General features: G+C 40.9%; 1 protein-coding gene across 1 annotated transcript in view; it reads right to left on the minus strand.

The window, feature by feature from the left end:
- The window catches only part of LOC115388169 (stabilin-1-like), a 140,069-nt gene that overhangs the window by 62,866 nt on the left and 57,617 nt on the right, over nucleotides 1–19,586 (minus strand). The window contains exons 34-49 of the mRNA XM_030091127.1: nucleotides 18,349–18,402; nucleotides 17,894–18,007; nucleotides 17,388–17,583; nucleotides 14,826–14,921; nucleotides 14,509–14,554; nucleotides 13,525–13,604; nucleotides 6,699–6,824; nucleotides 6,177–6,250; nucleotides 5,560–5,631; nucleotides 3,921–4,040; nucleotides 3,794–3,841; nucleotides 3,284–3,361; nucleotides 2,586–2,732; nucleotides 2,251–2,391; nucleotides 2,104–2,163; nucleotides 1,183–1,407 (exon numbers count right to left, since the gene is read on the minus strand). Coding sequence (XP_029946987.1) covers nucleotides 1,183–1,407; nucleotides 2,104–2,163; nucleotides 2,251–2,391; nucleotides 2,586–2,732; nucleotides 3,284–3,361; nucleotides 3,794–3,841; nucleotides 3,921–4,040; nucleotides 5,560–5,631; nucleotides 6,177–6,250; nucleotides 6,699–6,824; nucleotides 13,525–13,604; nucleotides 14,509–14,554; nucleotides 14,826–14,921; nucleotides 17,388–17,583; nucleotides 17,894–18,007; nucleotides 18,349–18,402 — 1,677 coding nt within the window. The remainder of the gene's footprint in view (nucleotides 1–1,182; nucleotides 1,408–2,103; nucleotides 2,164–2,250; nucleotides 2,392–2,585; nucleotides 2,733–3,283; nucleotides 3,362–3,793; nucleotides 3,842–3,920; nucleotides 4,041–5,559; nucleotides 5,632–6,176; nucleotides 6,251–6,698; nucleotides 6,825–13,524; nucleotides 13,605–14,508; nucleotides 14,555–14,825; nucleotides 14,922–17,387; nucleotides 17,584–17,893; nucleotides 18,008–18,348; nucleotides 18,403–19,586) is intronic.

The following is a 19,586-nucleotide window of genomic DNA, read 5'->3' on the forward strand; positions in this document are numbered from 1 at the left end:
TTGAAAGGACGCACACCAATACGGACAGCTGCCACATATGAGTCCCGAGGTTCTTACAGCGTGCTGCTTCGTGCGCACGCTCCGACGGACTGGTGCTGTGGGCTTACTGTCTTCGGATTGGACGAGAGTCCAGATGAAGCGAGTAGGGAGGGAGATAGTCCAGATCCACTTCATCGCCGCCACAAGGGGGCCTTTTTTACAGCCGCCCCCAGATTTCTGGAGGAAATCTGCGACAAGGAAAAGGCACCCACTCCATCCAGTAGGTACTAGTCGCTCGATTTTGGATCTAAATTTCTCCCGAAGCACTGTTCGGATCAGAAAAGCCTTCTGGTGAGTATATTGTTCTACTTCATTCTATAAACAACGTGAAAGCTGTTTAAACTGTACTTTTCCTTTAATTTTCCACATACAGTCCAGTTTCATCTTTAGTGGGCTGGACAAGTGACAGAGGGCCATGATGACCTTTAAACTTACAAGTCTTTGTTTGCTGTGGTACAGATCATCTGTATTTTCACAAAAGCCGACAATTACAAAGAAAATACAGTGAAATATTTAAATAAAAAACTTCTAATAGTTGTTGTATGGATAGAGACAGAGCTGAAAGTAGGTGAATATTATTTGAACGCACAGACTCGAGAGAGGGAAAGGCAGATCCCATTCCTGTTTAACGATGCCAAAGCTTTGGATCTGAGTGGAATTTTTTGAATCAATGTCCATGTGACGGCATTTTTTATCATCTACTTAATGGATCTTTGGAGTCTCAGTAAAATGACAACTATGAATGATTGCTTAGGAAATCATATAGAAATTTGTTCGCTACATGTTTTATAACTTATGCATCAGTTGTTTGGAGCCTTTTAAGACATGAAAATGTGCCAAATAACCAATCAATCAATTTCAATTTATTTTTGCATAGCCCAGTATCACAACAACAGTTGCCTCAGAGGGCTTCAAGATGTTACATTGGTTGGTAAAAATAAAAACAGTGAATAAGCATAATGTTAATATGTCAAATTCACAGTAATGAGACAAAACGAAGCAACCACCGCCTTAGACCCTCACATCCGACAAGAAAAAACTCCAAAAACCCAGTGGGAAAAGAAGACATCTTGGGGAGAACCACAGTATGGAGGGATCCCACTCCCAGGGACGGACAGCTTTGGCAACAGCTAGCATGAGACAATAAGAAGTAAAGCTTAGGACTATGTTGAGTACAGTCCAGACATCTACCTTGTAGCTGCGTACAATGTGAGCCTTCACGATGGCAGCTAGCTGCTCGTTGTTGTTGGGGCTGGTGAGCCAGCGCCATCTTTCAGCTGGCATGGAGTCCAGAGCTTCGTTTGTGGGCCAGAAGATGGTGTACGGCTGGTGGATGGACATGTCAAGCAGCGGCAACACCCCAGATTCCTACACAAACAGCAGTAAGGCAGGACAGTGAAGTTGTGTTTCTTTTACACATTGAGCCCATCTATTAGATTTATTTATATTCTCGTGGTGAAAATGGTCCCAGGAAGTATTTCTATGTCTATGGATCCATCCAGAAATGCTTAGCACAGTGATATAAACGCCATGTGTAAAAAGGATCAATACAAAGCACACTTCTCCTTCAGGATGATTTTTCTATTTTTCTAATTGCACCTAATTCAATCAGAATCTTCCAATAAATGTGCTTGCATAATGCATTTCTATACTACAGGCTCTCATGTCAGAATTTTGTTCTGTCCTTGTGAATGCAGGTATTGATATTTTGTTACTGTCTTGCCACACATGCAACGATTCACAACTCGAAAGAACAATGATTAACATGCCAAGAGCGAAGAGTGATCAATGTACTTCATAAAAAGAGACTGAAACTAAAAATTCCTGTGGTCCAATGAGCTTTGTATCTGGGTCTAAAAGTAGTCTGTCAAAAAGTAAACATGGTGTTTGGTAGTTAATGAAATGCAAGGATCTGTTGAGGTGCTTTTTGGACAAGAGCAGTAACACTGGATTTGAATCTAAACTGTATTTGATCAAATTTCCAGTTTGGTCTGACCCGAACACACACACTCATTCACACCAACAGGCGTGGTCGCATCGACCGGAGACAGGCTTCTTTATTACCTCCAGGAGTGTGGAGAAGCGGGAGTAGCCATAAAAGGAAGCTGCTGTGGTTAAATTCATCTAAACACAAAGAGAGAAAGAGAATGAGATCATACTGAAAAGTCAATCGGTATTTACTTTTTTATTTATCTTTACTTAAAACTCAACGCATCGAGCTGGGGTGGATGGGTTCAGTTTGTCCTCCAGCCGGTACGGCGTGAGCAGCTTGTCGATGTGGTGAATGACTCCGTTCGATGTGGCGTAATCACTTTTCACTATCCTTGATCTGTTGTTGATCCACACTGCACCCTGTGGCGGGACAGAGCCAGAGTTCAGTTCTCTCCTGAAGACTTGTAGAGGACGGTGAAGGGAACTGAACCCATTTAAGATTTTTTTTTTGTTGTTGTTTTTTGGGACTCTCTTGGTTAAGTAAAGGTTGAAGAAAAAAAAAAAGGCTCCTGAATCTGTATGAAAATGCGTGTATGTGTGTGTGTGTGTTTTACCTCCCGCACGCTGAAGTGCAGAGCGTGGCCAAACACTGAGATGGCTCGCTCTGTGGTTTTGAGGTCAGTGAAGTTCAAAGTTTCACAGGAAACCACGTGGTAGAAAGTCAGATCAGTTACTCGACTAGCACTCTTCCACGTTTGGATCTACAAGAACACGGACGAACAATATGTTGATTGATTCATAACAGACAAGGTGAAGACGTGTAATGTGCAATATGTAACATTTTTGTTTTATGTTAAACCAGTATCACCTCAAATAACAAGCAGACATTACAACCTTACAAATGTCATCTAAAAATATGTTGTGAAGATCTGCTGGCACTACACCAAATTTTGCACAGCTTACATTTTACCCAAACACCTTTGGTTGTGCAGTACTAGTTTGCTCCACAAGGTGACACATCGAGCAACTTAAAGAAGCAGCAGCAACAATAGTTTACACGACACTGAACAAAGGTCGTGACTGATAGACTGTGGTGCAGGCTACCTGGTGAGAAGGTGGACCTAATCTGGACAACTGCAACTTCCTGCTACGAAGAACAGACAAGCCTCTAAAAGCCAGACGAAGAAGTACTCAGGTGACACAAGACAGACACGCCTTAACTTAATATTGTGCACTTTAAGGTTTGAAATTTGGAAACAGTCGTTGAAGGAGAGTGCTGATTTTGTGCAATATTCTGATGACCGGCTCTCACCAGTGTTTCATTGGTTCCTTCAACTGGGGAAAAGACTGTGAATGGTCCACGACCGTAAAGTTCAGGACCTTCTGACAACTGAAGCACAAAGAAAGTAACGGTGGTGACAAAAACATATGAAAAAAAAACTTTCTTACGCTTTATTTTGGTTGAATTGTGTAGCCTTTCCTTACAACTTCATCGATTTTGAGCGGTAAACAATTAAAAAGCCAATTCCAAAAAACAGAGATTCAATGTTGGTGTACATGAATCAGAAATCGATGAAATGCAAATCTTAAATACATATTTTATTCTCAATAGAAGATAAACAACAAACCAGACATTGAAACTGTGACATGTTATTATCCAAAGAAAGATTTAAGTATAATTTGGAAGTGATGGCAGTAACTTATAGCTCATATTACTGAGCACTGGTTCAGTAGTATTGTCTCTTTCACTACAACAGTGACGTTCACATGCACCTTTGTGCTTTTGTTAATCAACATGACATTAATGCCGACAGCTACTCACCTTTAACATTCTTCGAAAGAAGGAATTTTCTGGGTTTCGGGAAATCTCCTAAAGAAGAGAAAACAACATCGTCCTGTGAATCCGGGTGGGGAGAGGTCAGTGAGAAGTCAGAGGTCGGGTTCCTCACCTTGTCAGTGATTCCGTGGCAATCGAAGCCGTCACCGATGTAGCCTCTGCGGCAGGTGCAGTTCCTCTGACCCTGACCGAAGTACTCACAGTTAGCGTACTTGCTGCAACCGCCATTGTTCTGCACACAAACACAACAGCAACACTTATATACAGAACATATAAACTTTCTGTGAGAAGACTTCAAATCAGTGCTACGTATTTGATCACACAGCCTGTTTTTCCTCTGTCCAGTTCCTTTCCCTTTCTCTTTTAAAACCATCTGAAAACATGTGAAGCAGGAAACAGATTTTTTTCTGTCTTAAATGTGTTTGAAAATGTGGTGCAAATTGGCTCAACCTTTGGCAGACGTGCTGCTCTTGATGTAGTGAGAGGCATTTCTTCATCTGGCTCACCATGACTTTTATAGGTAGACTTCATTCCTCACCACAGCTTTGACATCTTTTCCAATATAGTTGCCTGTGCATGTAATTTACTCATGCTTTATAGAGGATCTTAGAGTGTCTGGCCTGTAGCCTCAGTTTGTCTCGTCTAGAACCTGGCTATCATTTTAGATCTTCATAATCCATTCTCTGTATTTTGACTGTTTCACTTCAGGCTTCAGGCTTTAGAGCCTTGCCTGTGTTTGTAAATCTTCCATTTAAAATCCTATATAAAGTGTTTAAAATCGAGTGCCCAACAGAACAGATCATGCCTTCAGTTTGAGGTTGATGAATTAAGAATAAAACCACCAGTAACATCATGTGCAACAACAGGGGAATCAAAGATTTTTGCAAAATAAAGTGTAATGGTCCGATGACTGCTTACAATGTGGACAACACAGATCTTATAATAAAGTATCTCTAAATAAAAGTCATAAGGAGCCAGCTGTGAAAGTGTCTCTCACCAAAATACGAGTGCTATCTGTGCTGGAGCCTGAGCTGACACGCAGTCATCAGGGAGCCCATTAGTGTTTCAGCTTCATGTGTGTGTGCTTTTAAAAACAACTGATTATGCGATGGGCCACAGACTTTAGTCGTCTACATTTCTTGCGTGTTCTGTTCGATGTCTGCAGATGGGTGTGTTCTGCTCTTCCTTCAAACACATTCCTGGTTCTCCCAATGTGTCTCACCTCCTTCTTATTTAGATCCCCACACTTCCTGTGTATAGAAGCAGTGAGCTCCCGTTTGCAGCATTGCTTCGTCTTGTGTCCCACTGCAGAAGTGGTTCAGTTTTGTAGCCATTATCGGTTGCTTTGCTCGCTCACATGCTGCCTATTTAATACCACACAACAACAAATAGATAATCTGCATTATTCAGTTGAACTTTTGGTGTTTATAATGTTACTGCTGGGATTATTTCAAAAACAGATATACTACAAGATGATTTTTTTTTGTCTAAATGTTTCAATAATTTGCATGTCTTATAAGATGACTAAAATGAACAGTAACTTTTGCATTGTATATTTCAGAACTATGTCTGAAAGTGGACAAGCTGTACTGTCTCCTGTGTCTTGATAGTGAAAGATGTTGCAGACCCCCATATCAACCCCTGCTTAGTGGAATGTATTAACTCCAACTGCTCCCACATCCAGTCCTGTCAAATAAAAACAAGTGTCAGTATGTGATAACAGGACAGGATGAAGCAGATGACAGACACACCAATCCGCAGAGGCTCATACGCTCACAGGTCCACATTCTTCTAATGAAGCCCTCCTGACACCTGCAGGACGTCTGCAGACGACAGAAAACAATCCGTCACAACAACAGTGAGGTACCCCGAGTGCAGCCGCTCTATAAATCACATAATCCCTTCCTCTGCACGCCTCTGTCCAAGCAACGATGCTAATGTTAGTTTATTTAGGGTTTTTAATTACGAATTTAAAAAAATATATATATTTCAAAGGACATTACTGCAGATCTGTTTTGGTCTTTCTGATCTGCATTTTAGCACATATTATAAAGCAAAAGCATGAGTTGCAGTATAGCTGTCATCTTTAAAGATTCATTCTTTTGGATGTTTTCCAAGCAGCATGAATGTGAACATAGAAAGCTCAGATACACAGATACAGAAAACAATAGAAATACAGGAAGCTACATTTGTTTTTTTTGTTCTCATGTTTAGTTTTAACTATTTTCATACAACTCATAAAAACATCCACTGGGACTTTAAAATGAAGTTTAGTTGAAAAATATCTGTACGAAGACTGCTGATGAGCTCAAAGTGACTTCCCAGTACACAAATGGCTCAGGGTGAGGGAACATCGACGATCTCTTACAATGTTGGGACCTGCTCTGACGCACTCCTCGAACTCCTGGCAGCCTCCATTGTTGACCAGACAGCCGTCAATCTCTGTCAACCAACAACACATTACAAATGACTTATAAACAAATATGCAACAAAAGGTATAAAGTTATTAAAATGTCTTTTTTTTTTCTTTACACTGCCTTCCGAGCTGTTCAAAACCTGAAAAATTCAGGACCAGTCAGACAAGAATGTCTCTGAACCTTTTCATCTGGGGATAAATCTGAAGCTTTTTCTTGATATAATCCTAATCTGAATCTTCTGATTCAGAAAACAGCGTTGTGAGCACTCTAGACAACCTGCTGCAGGAATCCTTGTAATGTGTTACTGCAGATACTTTATTATCTATTCAATCACATATCAACTCCTTAAAACAAATGGAATAGAGCATTTTAGTGACACAAAAGAAAGGAAACTCCAGCAAATCTCAACACCGATTGACGACTGCTTTGTAGGCTTCTTGGTCTTGCAGGTTTTCCAGATTCGGAGTACACACCCAGGCAGACGACCCCGTCTCCAGTGTACCCGGCCTTGCAGCTGCAGGTCCTCTCTCCTGCTGACACCTTCATACATGTAGCAAGCTCTGAACATCCGCCGTTAGACCTGCTGCACAAATCCAGCTCTGAGGAGGACAAGGTGAGAAACCGAGAAAAGTCTGGCAGGGACCGTCACTTTCTACACATATTGCAAAAATTCTATAGTGTAACCACTGCTCCACCGTCATTTTTACTGTTTGAAATAAATTATGGTAAAAATGTATCTTTAAATTGTATTCCTTTTCTGGAGATTCTCAGGTATTTATTGTTTTGGGGACCAGTATTTCTGAACACATCCCTATTATACTGTAATGATTTTCCCTTTAAAGATATGCTTTTAGTCCCATTAGGAAAAGAAAGAAAATATTAAATTTTTCGGCCAAGATCTGGCTTCAAGTTGAGATAAAGCTTCAGGCATTTCAAGCAGCAGATATGGCTGAAGTCGTTCTGCAGGAAATCAGCATAAATTATAACAATGTTCCTATTAATTAGAACTAAGCTTTTCATTATACAAGGCTCATATGCTATATTGGAGATTTATTTCCTCTCAAAACCTGCCTGAGGACGTGGCTCCAAATCATTTTTGGACATCTTTGAACTTTCTGAAACACGAGGACAAAAATCTGGTGCTTATAAAATGAGTCGTATTTTCAAGTAAGAAAATGTCTTCAGGTAAAACTGTTGATTACTGTTGAGGCTGCGGGACATGAGCGTGAATCAATATGAATCCCCTGTAGTGATAAAAAGACAGCTGTGTGTGTGTGTGTGTGTGTGTGTGTGTGTGTGTGTGTGTGCAACCTGATCTCACAGAAATGCGTGAAATGAGCACGTATTGTTAGAACCAGAGGGTCCCAGATTGCGTGCTCATTTCACGCAAAGTGCTGAAATTGCGTGCTGTCACCACGCAAACAGTCTCCACGGAAAGTCAATTAGAATCCGTGGCGTGGTGGAGACACGCATTCTCAGCTTCAACAATGTCGCTCCATGGGTGTCATTTCAGAGATCCCGGAAGTGCAAATGTAGACTGATCGATATTCTGAAGAAAGATGTGATTATTATCCAAACCAGTGCAGCCATCCGAGGCGGACTGTGTAGCAATGGTATGAGCTTCTGCTGAGTCAAAAAGCCCCGTGAAATATCAACTCTATTTTAAAAAAAACACGTTTTATTGTCAATGTAACATCACGGAGAAGGACTACAATACCCATAATCCTCATGTTTAACAGTGACATGTCTGATTGGTCCACCTTGCTGTTACCAGCAGATAAAAAAAAAAAAGAAAAAATTGAGCTTTTATCATATTCCCTTGGTCCTTTTTGTTTTCAACATTGAATTTTCTTTTTCTAATTCAATGAGTGAAATGTTCTTTTTTTAAAATCTGAAAAACACTGGCGTTTCTCGTTGCCTAGGTAACACTGTCGGCGTATCCGCTTAGGGTGGTGACAGAAAGAGAGTGAAACATTTATTTCCCGGTTCCGGTCATCCCGTCTTGATCTCCATGGCAACCAAGACGCAATTCTGGATCATCTGGAAGTGATTACAACATTATGGTTCTTAGCTGTTGTTTATTTCTGATAAAATAAATGTGTATTTTACCCTGGCAGTGGGCTGCATGCTCCTCATTACTTCCACCTCACGAAAAATCCTTCAAAAAGGACCCCATAGCTCATTAATTCATATACGAATATTAATTCAAATTACGACCAAGACAAGCGGTACATTTTAAAATCAAGTGTCTCATATTGGTCATGTAAATATTATCACGGACCAAAGGAGTGGTTTTTTTCTCGCTTTTTTTACGTGCTCTGGGAAGTAGCTACGTTTTAACACAAATATAGTTTTCTGCCTTGAATAATAACTTCTAATAGACTTTCAAAACATAACAAAACCATTAACAATAGTTTCTGAAACAGATCAGAAGCCATACATAAACCACAAAAAAAAAAACCCTGAAAACGGAGACCTCTCTAAATTGTAATTTACACAATGCTTTTCTACCAATACATGTACATTTTATCTTCATATTTTCCACTCGGTATATGGATGTGATCAGTAGTTTTTTTTTTTTTGTTTCAACGTGCAATCTGTCTATTTTGCCTGCTGAACTGCCGCCAGGTTGGTTGTTAGGCTGTTGCTAAGGACTCTGACCCCCGAACCGGAAGGAAGTTGATGTGCGTCACGGACTGCATTTTTTTTTTTTTTTTTTTACGGAGCGAGTTTTTGCTCTTAAACTAATTATATTTGTCTACAAATACGCTTCTGTGCATTATATAACAAGTTCTATTTAATTTTAAAAATAATATTTATTTTGAATCAGATGTGTGTATTCATCTTTACACACACATTTGCTGAAACATGTTTGTTATAAATCATCAATCAACAAATTGATCACGCTGTCTGTCTGCATTTATGTGTTATAACATTTAGATCATACATTTTCAATTGTTTTAATTGTATTCCACTAGATTATGAAGTATTGACGTAACGACAACAAAGAAGAAAAAGGTGATAAATCAATTCATTTCTTTTAGATAGAACTTAATTCATCCCTTTGGCGTGTACCTGAGGGAAATGTCAATCTAAAAGCAGCACAACACCACCTGCGCCGTGTGTGTGTGTGTGTGCAGAGGAAAAGTAGCTCTAAAAAATGAACTTTTCTGAGCTGTTAACATGATTAGTGTGTGATGAGCTCATGAAAACTTCTTTTTGGTTGATGTTTCTCTTCATTCAGGCATATTTGAGTATTCTGTAAGAATAATTTGTTTAAGCTCCGGCTCCCTTCACACCATTGTCTTCCCACCGGTTTATGCTGGTCTGTGTCTGGCACCAACCATGAAAATCCAAATACGTGTTCGCAGCATGGCAGCGTACGCCAACATTAAGGAGAACCTCTTAACATAGATGTGCATTGCTGAGACTTAGAGGTTTCAAACATCCTTATTTCTTTTTAAATTCAGTCTCAACAAAAGATCCACCAGACGGAGCTGCAGAGGCCTTCTCTCCAGGTCAGTGTGGGGTCCATGTACAAAAAATACACACTACAAGGCCTGTTTATTTCCTTCATGCTGTGAGAGCTGGATTATTGTCAGACAGTCCTTTAGAGGTGCCCCATAAAGTCAGTAAACCCTCTGAGGCCTTCTCTGAGACATGAAGCCTGTTCTGACCTTTGACCTCTGTTGCTCTATTGCTCTTATTTGACCTCTACAGCAGATACAGACCTGAAACCTGAACTACAAGGCCTCTGGGAGTTATAAATTCATGACCTGTTGGATTTTTTTTTCATAAGCTCCTCACAAACAGGAAGTAGTTTCAGGAAGGAGGCAGGGCTTCGAAATTCTGCATATGACTTTCTGGCAGAGGTGTGAACACATCCCACAAATCTCAGCTTATTTGGAGCAAATCTGACCAAATGATGGTGCTTAATTGATTCTTTTAACTGGACACTGCCGCGCCCTGTACGGGCAGCAGAAAGGACTTGATGGAGTTAAACCACCACAGATGTGATTCTGAGGGAAAACAAACAACATCTTAAATAAAATCAGCTTCTTAACTTGAATGGAAGCAACTTAATCAGTTGATGACACTGGGGGTGGGGGTGGGGGTGGGGGGGTAAGTATGTGACCTTTACGCTGTCAGAGCCTTTGAGAGCAGTCTGGAGGATCAGCTGATAAAGATTTTGGGTTAAGGGTTCCAGTAAGTTCAAACAAAGTTCTCAATGAATATTTTGGCCACTGTATTTAAGATGAATTCAATTTAATCACATTTCATCCTGTTGAGCCTCACATTTCTCCCTGAAACCTACATGTCAAACAAGCCTGTGTCAAGAGGAGGGAAAATTAAAAATGTGTCATAGGACTAAGTATGATACATCATTGTAAAGGGCTTGATCAGGGGAGTAAGATTATGCCAGACCTGAAGTTTGAATTTGCTCCTGCTCAGAGATATTGACCTTTGAACTTTGACTTTGCTGCTTCTTTAAAAGCTTCTATTTTGACAATGAAAAATGCTAGAATCATGGGACCAACTGTTATACAAAGCTCTTGAACTCCACTATCCTGTCAGGTTTGACTTGATATTATCACAAGCAGGGGGCATCACGATATGTAGTAAAAACTAAATTTCACCTATGTATATCAGTTTCATTTGAAAAAATAATCCAAAGGAGCATGTTCCTCATCAGTCTAAACCCCTAAATGTACTTTTTTTTGCATATTTCGCTCTTCTATCTGGGAAAACAGGTATTTTGAATACAGAACTACAACTGTCATGGCGTCATCATGCAAATCAATGGATGACGTCATGAATCTTGTAGTTCTTCCTGGGGTTTCAACATAGGGTTACGTTTATGAGTTTATGAACGCCAATAAACCATATGAACACCTCAACACGTACTAATGGTGACGTGTAATGCGTGTCTGATTAATTGAGTATGAAGAAGTTGATCGCTCTGGATTTATTTCTGTGATTTGCCAGCGATTGTGTGACTGACAGATGCTGCAATTCCCGCGAGACCTTGTGTTCTCGCGATACCGACAATCCCGCTCTCAAAATCAGTGGGTTTTTGTACATTGACAGTCTAAAAGATGATTTTAGCGTAGGGTCCCAGGCAGATGTGGAAGCACGGATGATTTGGCACGTAAATCCTGCAGAACAGATGTGCATATGAGACGCATGCAGCGGGTTATTGTGCGTGGGACTACCGGTGTTGCTTTGACTACGATTCCCATAATAGTTTGCGGCCTGTTTGATGGTCGGTTCAAACAGAACGGAGGACAGAGCTTCAAACATGAAGCTCCAGGCACATTATCCACCTCTAACCTGTCAGTCGCCACAATCTGTTGATATTTAATGCAAAGAGGAGTATTTTTGGGCAATAACTAGTTAAAAAGCAAAACTCTGGTCTTGCTGTCCGTGATGCACATCAACTTCCTTCCGGTTCGGGGGTCAGAGTCCTTAGCAACAGCCTAACAACCAATCTGGCGGCAGTTCAGCAGGCAAAATAGACAGATTGCACGTTGAAAAAAAACAAAACAACTACTGATCACATCCATATACCGAGTGGAAAATATGAAGATAAAATGTACATGTATTGGTAGAAAAGCATTGTGTAAATTACAATTTAGAGACGTCTCCGTTTTCAGGTTTTTTTGTTATTATTCAAGGCAGAAAATTATATTTGTGTTAAAACGTAACTACTTCTCGCAGCACGTAAAAAAAGCGAGAAAAAAACCACTCCTTTGGTCCGTGATAATATTTACATGACCAATATGAGACACTTGATTTTAAAATGTAGCTCTTGGTCGTAATTTGGATCCTGAATTAATATTTGTATATGAATCAATGAGCTATGGGGTCCTTTTTGAAGGATTTTCCGTGAGGTGGAAGTAATGAGGAGCATGCAGCCCACTGCCAGGGTAAATACACATTTATTGTATCAGAAATAAACAACAGCTAAGAACCATATTGTTGTAATCACTTCCAGATGATCCAGAATCACGTCTTGGTTGCCATGGAGATCAAGACGCGCAGCGCAGCATCGGAGAAGCTCCAGCTGTGTTCTCTGGTGGCAGATCACATTAGACCCGCTCTGAAAAAAAAAATCCCCTGAAAAACAGGTATGTTAGAAATACATCAGGAGGGTATTATTAGCTCCAAAACAGCCCTCGTCTGAATCGGGGTGAAAACAGCGACTGGCGAAGCCTTCAGCTGGAGCCCATGGGTCCTCTCGAATAAAAAAAAATATTTATTTCCTGGTCCCGGTCATTATATATCCTGGATTACACATGATGTTTGTGGGATTAAATGATCCATTTTCGCATTGAGACTTTGAAGTTTGCTTCGCCGATCGCTTTGTAAAAGGTTGAGGGAAAAGCCAAATTTCAAGTGGCATGTGTGACGTCATGCTCCGACCGTCCTGCACCGAGCGCGAGCGAGTGGAGGGAAACAATCAGAGTAACACACCATCAAACTCAACTCAACAAATTATCATTTCATTCCACGAACATCATATGTGTAATTCAGAACATATAATGACCGAGACCGGGAAATAAATGTTTCGCTCTCTTTCTGTCACCACCCTAAGCGGATACGCTGACAGCGTTACCTAGGCAACGAGAAACGCCAGTGTTTTTCAGATTTTAAAAAAAGAACATTTCACTCATTGAATTAGAAAATGAAAATTCAATGTTGAAAACAAAAAGGACCAAGGGAATAAGATAAAAGCTCAATTTTTTTGTTTTTTTTTGTTTTGTTTTTTTTAATCTGCTGGTAACAGCAAGGTGGACCAATCAGACACGTCGCTGTTAAACATGAGGATTATGGGTATTGTAGTCCTTCTCCGTGATGTTACATTGACAATAAAACGTGTTTTTTTTAAAATAGAGTTGATATTTCACAGGGCTTTTTGACTCAGCAGAAGCACATACCACTGCTACACAGTCTGCCTCGGATGGCTGCACTGGTCTGGATAATAATCACATCTTTCTTCAGAATATCGATCAGTCTACATTTGCACTTCCGGGATCTCTGAAACGACACCCACGGAGTGACGTCGCTGAAGCTGAGAATGCGTGTCTCCACCACGCCACGGATTCTAATTGACTTTTAGTGGAGACTGTTTGCGTGGTGACAGCACGCAATTTCAGCACTTTGCGTGAAATGAGCACGCAACCCTCTGGTTCTAACAATGCGTGCTCATTTCACGCATTTCTGTGAGATCAGGTTGGTGTGCGTGTGTGTGTGTGTGTGTGTGTGTGTGTGTGTGTGTGTGTGTGTGTGTGTGTTTACCTTTGCAGTACGTCCCATTTCCTTCATATCCAGCTGCGCACAGACACACAGCAGCTTGACCGTTCGGCCCTGTGATGCAGCTGCAGCACAAGGAAAACTCTTCAGTCTGAACATCACATTTCTAATTAAGTCCAAAGCTGCTGCAAAAGATCTGTTGTTATGAATTAAATTTGATGCATCTGACAATCTAAATCCTTTATGTGGCAACATTAAGATGTTCTTGAATTCCATGAACACACAGCCTGTGGATAATGCGGACTTTGACGTGCATCCTGTTTCCTACAGCGACCACTGGGTTTGATTCACTGACTGAGCCTGAACGCCGCTGCCTCTGTCCTTGCAGTGAAATCATCAATAAATCCTGCGCTGTCCATTCCACCTGCAGTCAGATCTTATTCTTCACCATGTTTGACAGACATGAGTTCCCCTCCGGCCCCCCCAGCTGAAATGCAGCACGGCTTCTGTGATGTGTTTCTTTCACATTTTCAATCCCTTGACCTGATGTCCACATGGAATCATGTTCACCTAAATGATGAGGAACATTCTTTCCTCCACTGTGGTAATGGTAATCCACACAGCTTCTGCAGTATTTTTTCCTCTATGAACACAGAGGTCTGATATCTGTGTTGTGACTGCATTACAAAATTAGCTTCAGTTACTGCACCATGTCCTTGGGTTTAACTAAACTGTGAGCTGTTTTGTCTGCACTTCAGTTGAAATGATTTTTGAGTATCTCCAATCTGGGCCTAAATCCATACCCTACCTTCTCTCGAGTGCAAGTGTTATTTAATGGCTTTTGATGAATGCAGCTGCCATATTCACACAGGAAAATGAACCTGAAAACTTCTTTCTCCAAGGCTTACAGAGCTGGTCAGTGTATTAACACAACTCTTATCTAAAATGTTTCTCTTGTTTGCTTAAATGTCTAAATAATGTGTTTCACCAAACACAAACTGACTGGAGGACAACAACAGGAGGACTCACTTTGCGTTCTCGTCACACCTGCCTCCACAGGCGTCGTCCTTGATCTCTGTGACACACAGATTTTCAGGAGATAAGAGGTTAAAGAACATCTGGATTTTCACACTCTGTGTGGGCATGCAAGAGTGTGTGTGTGTGTGTGTGTGTGTGTGTGCGTGTATACATACATACATATGTATATATATATATATATATATATATATATATATATATATATATATATATATATATATATATATATGTATATATATATATATATATATGTATATATATATATATATATATATATATATATATATATATATATAGATGTATTTTACCTATAGAGCAGGTAGATCCTTTCCAGCCTTTATAGCACATACACTTGCCACTTCCTGCCAGACCGTCGTCACACTTGCCATGAGTACACACACACTCTGAAACACACAATACATAAAAATAAATGAAACCATTCACCTTCTTGCACGTCTCTTGGCTATGTTGGTGTTGTAGATGATTTATGAGAATTTAGGACTTTGTAAGGTTTTTGCTTGTGAGTTCCAATGCAAGAATGCTACTTTGATGCATCGGTAACTTGACTGTTTTATTTTCTAAACAATGTGACATTCTCAGGTTTTTAAATTTGTTAACCTCCAAAACGAAGACTCATCATGGTGATGTGCTATTATGCATTGTGGCTTGTTCTGTTAGCATGTCAGACATGTTGAAGGGAAACACAAAAATATAATGTAAAAAAAAAAAAAAGATATATTATATACTGTTAACTACTTAAAGAGACAGAAGCCCATATGATATATATGCTGTGTTTGACAACAGCCTCACTGAAGGCACCTTCAATCACTTTGTGCAACAGTTCTGCACAGAATCCCAAAAAGTTAACGGAACAAAGAAAGGGAAAACGTGGTTCAACAAGCTGCTCAAATGGTTTGACCGGCTCCTGTCAGGCTCGGCCATAAACATGAAGCTCAGCCGTCATGCAAACTCAAACTTCCCATGTTCTCATGTTCTGGTTGTCATGGAAACATGAACCTTCCCATGTCGTCTTGGAAAAACAATCCTCTTTATGTTGTCATGCTCAGCAGTCGTGGATTCAAGATTTCTACAAAAAATACAAAAAATCTAAATGAAAAGGCAAATAAACTGATAACAACCATTTCATTTAAAAGTACGCTGGCTGATCAGTGTTATGTGTCGGTATTGTCTTAGCTACTTTAGGGTGAACAATTTTGAATTTCAAAAAAGAGGACGGGGGGGTGCTCGAGACACATATTCAGATAGGCTTCTCAGAGGTTGATGAACATGCTTTATTATGCTTCAGTGATGCAAAATTAACAACTTCTTTAACAAAATTAAATGAAATGTAAAAACTTGTAACAAAATAATGGCTCTCTTAGACTCTTTACAAATATTAAATAATATTCTAAATATGAACTCTTCTGTTGGAATATCCAGCTTCAACAATATACTTCTTAATAACTGTAATAAGATATAGAAGAGTCTCACCAAAATACTAACTTAACAAACAAAAAGGATATATACTTTTAATCTTTAATTGTTTTCTTCATCCTGCTTTTCTTCTGCATTCTATTTTTCATCTCGGTATGTTGGAAATTTTTTTTGCAGTTCATCTGAGAAGGTGCTCTTAAGCTTAGGCATTTTCCGGGCTCCGCTGTCAAATTAAGTTGAGAAGGAATTCATCAGTTCTCCATAAATAGTGTTGTAAACAGTCCGAATGCATTGATATCATACCTTGTATTAACAGGGTTAATAAATAGAATTTAGATTGTTCTCTGATCCCACTCTATAGCGATAGGAGGCGGTAATGCGCCTGTTGAAACGGTGCCAACAGAGGTTAAACAACACAGAAGAAGCGCTCCGCTGTCTGAACAGCCCCATCTTCTCTGCTTCGTCTGTGTGTGTGTGTGTGTGTGTGTGTGTGTGTGTGTGTGTGTGTGTGTGTGTGCGCGCGCGCACGCACGGCGCAGATCGGTTCACAAGGCAGCCTCTCGGTAATTACTTGGCGCAACAAAGTGTTATCATAGTATTGTGTGCAAAGCGCTGGTCAATTTACGTTCATGTGCTATGAGAAACAGTGAACCCCGGGCATTTCCTTCAATTTAAAAAACCCACCTGGACGCCCTGGACAGGACGTAAAAAGTGGACATGTCTGGGTAAAAGAGAACGGTTGGTCACCCTAAGCTACTCCACCTGCTGTTCAGAATCAGAAACACTTTATTGCCAGTATTTTTGTTGTTGTATGGTGCAAAAGCACCTAAACACCAAGGCAACCATCAATGGCAACATTTGATTCCTGTCAAGATGATGATGAGTTTCTTGATGAAGAATAACTATTAAATAACCACAGGTGTATGCTCCATCAAGTTCACTTTTGAAAGAAAAGCAAAAAAAGTATAAGGTTGCAGTTATTCAGCAATGTGATGCATAACCTATTTCATGTCTTTAAGTCACTGAAAACTGCCACAAAAAATCATTTTCTTACACTCTGACATTGACTTTAAATGAAAACTTCAGCATCTACTGTAAGTCTCATGGGTGTATTTGAGTGTGGTGGACAGTGAATTTAGCGCCGCGCAGATCAAATAAACAGGGGTGTGAGTCTGTGTGTGTTAGTGTATACCAGGGCTACTCAACCCTGGTCCTGGTGGGCCGCAATCCAGCATGTTTTAGATGTTTCCCTCTTCCAACACAGCTGATTCAAATGATCAGGCTGATAACGATCCTGATCATTTGAATCAGCTGTGTTGGAAGAGGGAAACATCTAAAACATGCTGGATTGCGGCCCACGAGGACCAGGGTTGAGTAGCCCTGGTGTATACATTTACACGTCTATGCGCGTGCAGGTGTGCGTGTGCATTTCTCACTGGAGGAGCAATTGACTCCGTATCTTCCCGGTTCACAGTCCTCGCACGCGGTGCCATGGAAACCCTCGTAGCAACGGCACTCTCCGTTGCCGAGGTGACCGTCCTGACACTCCCCGTGATTAGAGCACCAGCTGCCGACTTCTCCGGGGCATTTGAAGCACTCGTGGCCATAATACCCAGGGCAACAGGAGTGATCCTGCAGGACAGACACATCAGTGCACCTTTTGGTGATAATATGCGTCTGACATTTGTCTGAGGCTGCTGAAGCGTCGCAGTCCCTGTGGCCGCAGGGGAATGAACGCTCATGTTTCCTACACTGGGACATCTTTCAGGAGTTAGTTCAGGATTTATGAAGCATTTATGCTCTAGGAAACAAGAATTCAGTCAAATAGTAACAGGGTTACTAGCAGTGGAGAGAACATCTTCACCTAATGGTAAACATACAATGACAATGTAAATATCTGAAAGAGCAGACACTCAGCTCTGAAGGAAATCAAACCGGGTACCTTGGTGGCTAGAATACAGTCCATGATGCAGCCCGACACCGTCTTCCTCCTGCCTCCAGCACGCTTTCTGAATTTACAGTTGGACTGCATGTTAACTGGAAACTCAGGTCTGACCTGCAGCAGCGTACAAAAAGACAGAGAGCCAAACTGCAGTAAAGCTGAGGTTGTGCACAGAAACACAAATTTGATTCCAACACGCACAATTCAATAAATCAGTTTTTATAGCAACTTTTGACAATTAAATGCAATCTAAAGTGCATCTCAGTAGATTACAAACACAGTAAGAGCAGTCAAAATAAAATCATGTGGCCAAAAAACAGGAAATTAAAGTATAAGAGTGAATTATCGCAATCAGCTGTTTAAGTCAAGACAATCCACTTTCATTTCTGAATAATGCGCCGCAGGTGTTCGCGTTATTGCATCCACACATTTCTGCTGACTGACAGCTGTCTTACCGGCTTGTATCCGTAGTAGCATTGAGGCTTTCCTTCACAGTCTGTGCACCTTCCCTGCAAACGGAGACAGCGTGAAAGAGGAGCTGGAAATAACAAGAGCAGTCATCCCTACTCCTGCAGCGAGCTGCCATTCAATAGTGTGTAGTAACAGAACATTTTTAGAATAACCAGGCCTCATTACTCTTACACTCTGGGTCTGGTCAACAAATAATGATCGCTTTGAGCATTAACTAAAGCAGTAGTTCAGTGAGGTGCAGTGGAGTCAGTAGAATGACTCGTTTTAAAGGTGCTGTAGGCAGGATTTTGCTAGTCAATGCTAATTTTTCTGTTTTCTTTGGATTAAATGTTAGAGTATCCATTAGGGATGGGACGAGATCTCGTGTCACGAGATCTCGCGAAATCGCAATGCCGCAAGATCTCGCGAGATCGAATGCCGCGAGATTAAGTACGTTTATATAAGGCAAAAACTCTTTATTAACTGGAACATTGACGGATACATTACATGGCGCACAGCCACATAAACACGTGCAAAACCCTGAATATGCTCATATTCATATTTAAAAACCTGGTCGAAAAGGACATGAAATACTGTTCTGCGCATGTTCTATCTGCAAGGAATCTTGGTCTTTTGAGTACACAAACTACTTGTGATACAGTTTAATTGATACGACGTAAAGAAAATGTGCGGAAACGATCGTTCAGTTCTTCTCTTTTATTGAAAAAACGGTGCATCGCATCAATGCACATTTTACCTCGTCTTGCCGGCTCACACTCTTTTTCTAACAACATGCAGAGAACCTGCAGCGGCTGCGGCGCCCTTCTTCCTCTGTGGTGTCTGTGTAAAATAAGGTTGAACATGCAAACAGCACATCTAGTGGCATGAAGTGCAAATGCAGTCATGGCGTCGTCTGTGCGCCGCGGTTTGAATGGGAATAGGCGAACGAGGCGGCCGCCGAGGGCGCAGTGTAGAGCGGAGGGCGCCGTGGCCATACAAGGGGCACTCCGACTCGACACTCCATGCTCCAACGCTGCATGTGAGTACCGCGCTACCCCCCCCCCCCCCGGTCTCGTGTCGTCTCGATCTCGTGGACTCAATCTCGCGAGACATCTCGTCCCGTGAAATTTGTGTCTCGTCCCACCCCTAGTATCCATTGATAATCCTTTAGGAGTGTAGTATAATTGCACTACCGCGAGGGCGAAGCATTTCCATCTGTCTCTGTTCTGAGCTGAAAAGGATT

This window comes from Salarias fasciatus, chromosome 5, assembly GCF_902148845.1.
Source record: "Salarias fasciatus chromosome 5, fSalaFa1.1, whole genome shotgun sequence".
NCBI lineage: Eukaryota > Metazoa > Chordata > Actinopteri > Blenniiformes > Blenniidae > Salarias > Salarias fasciatus.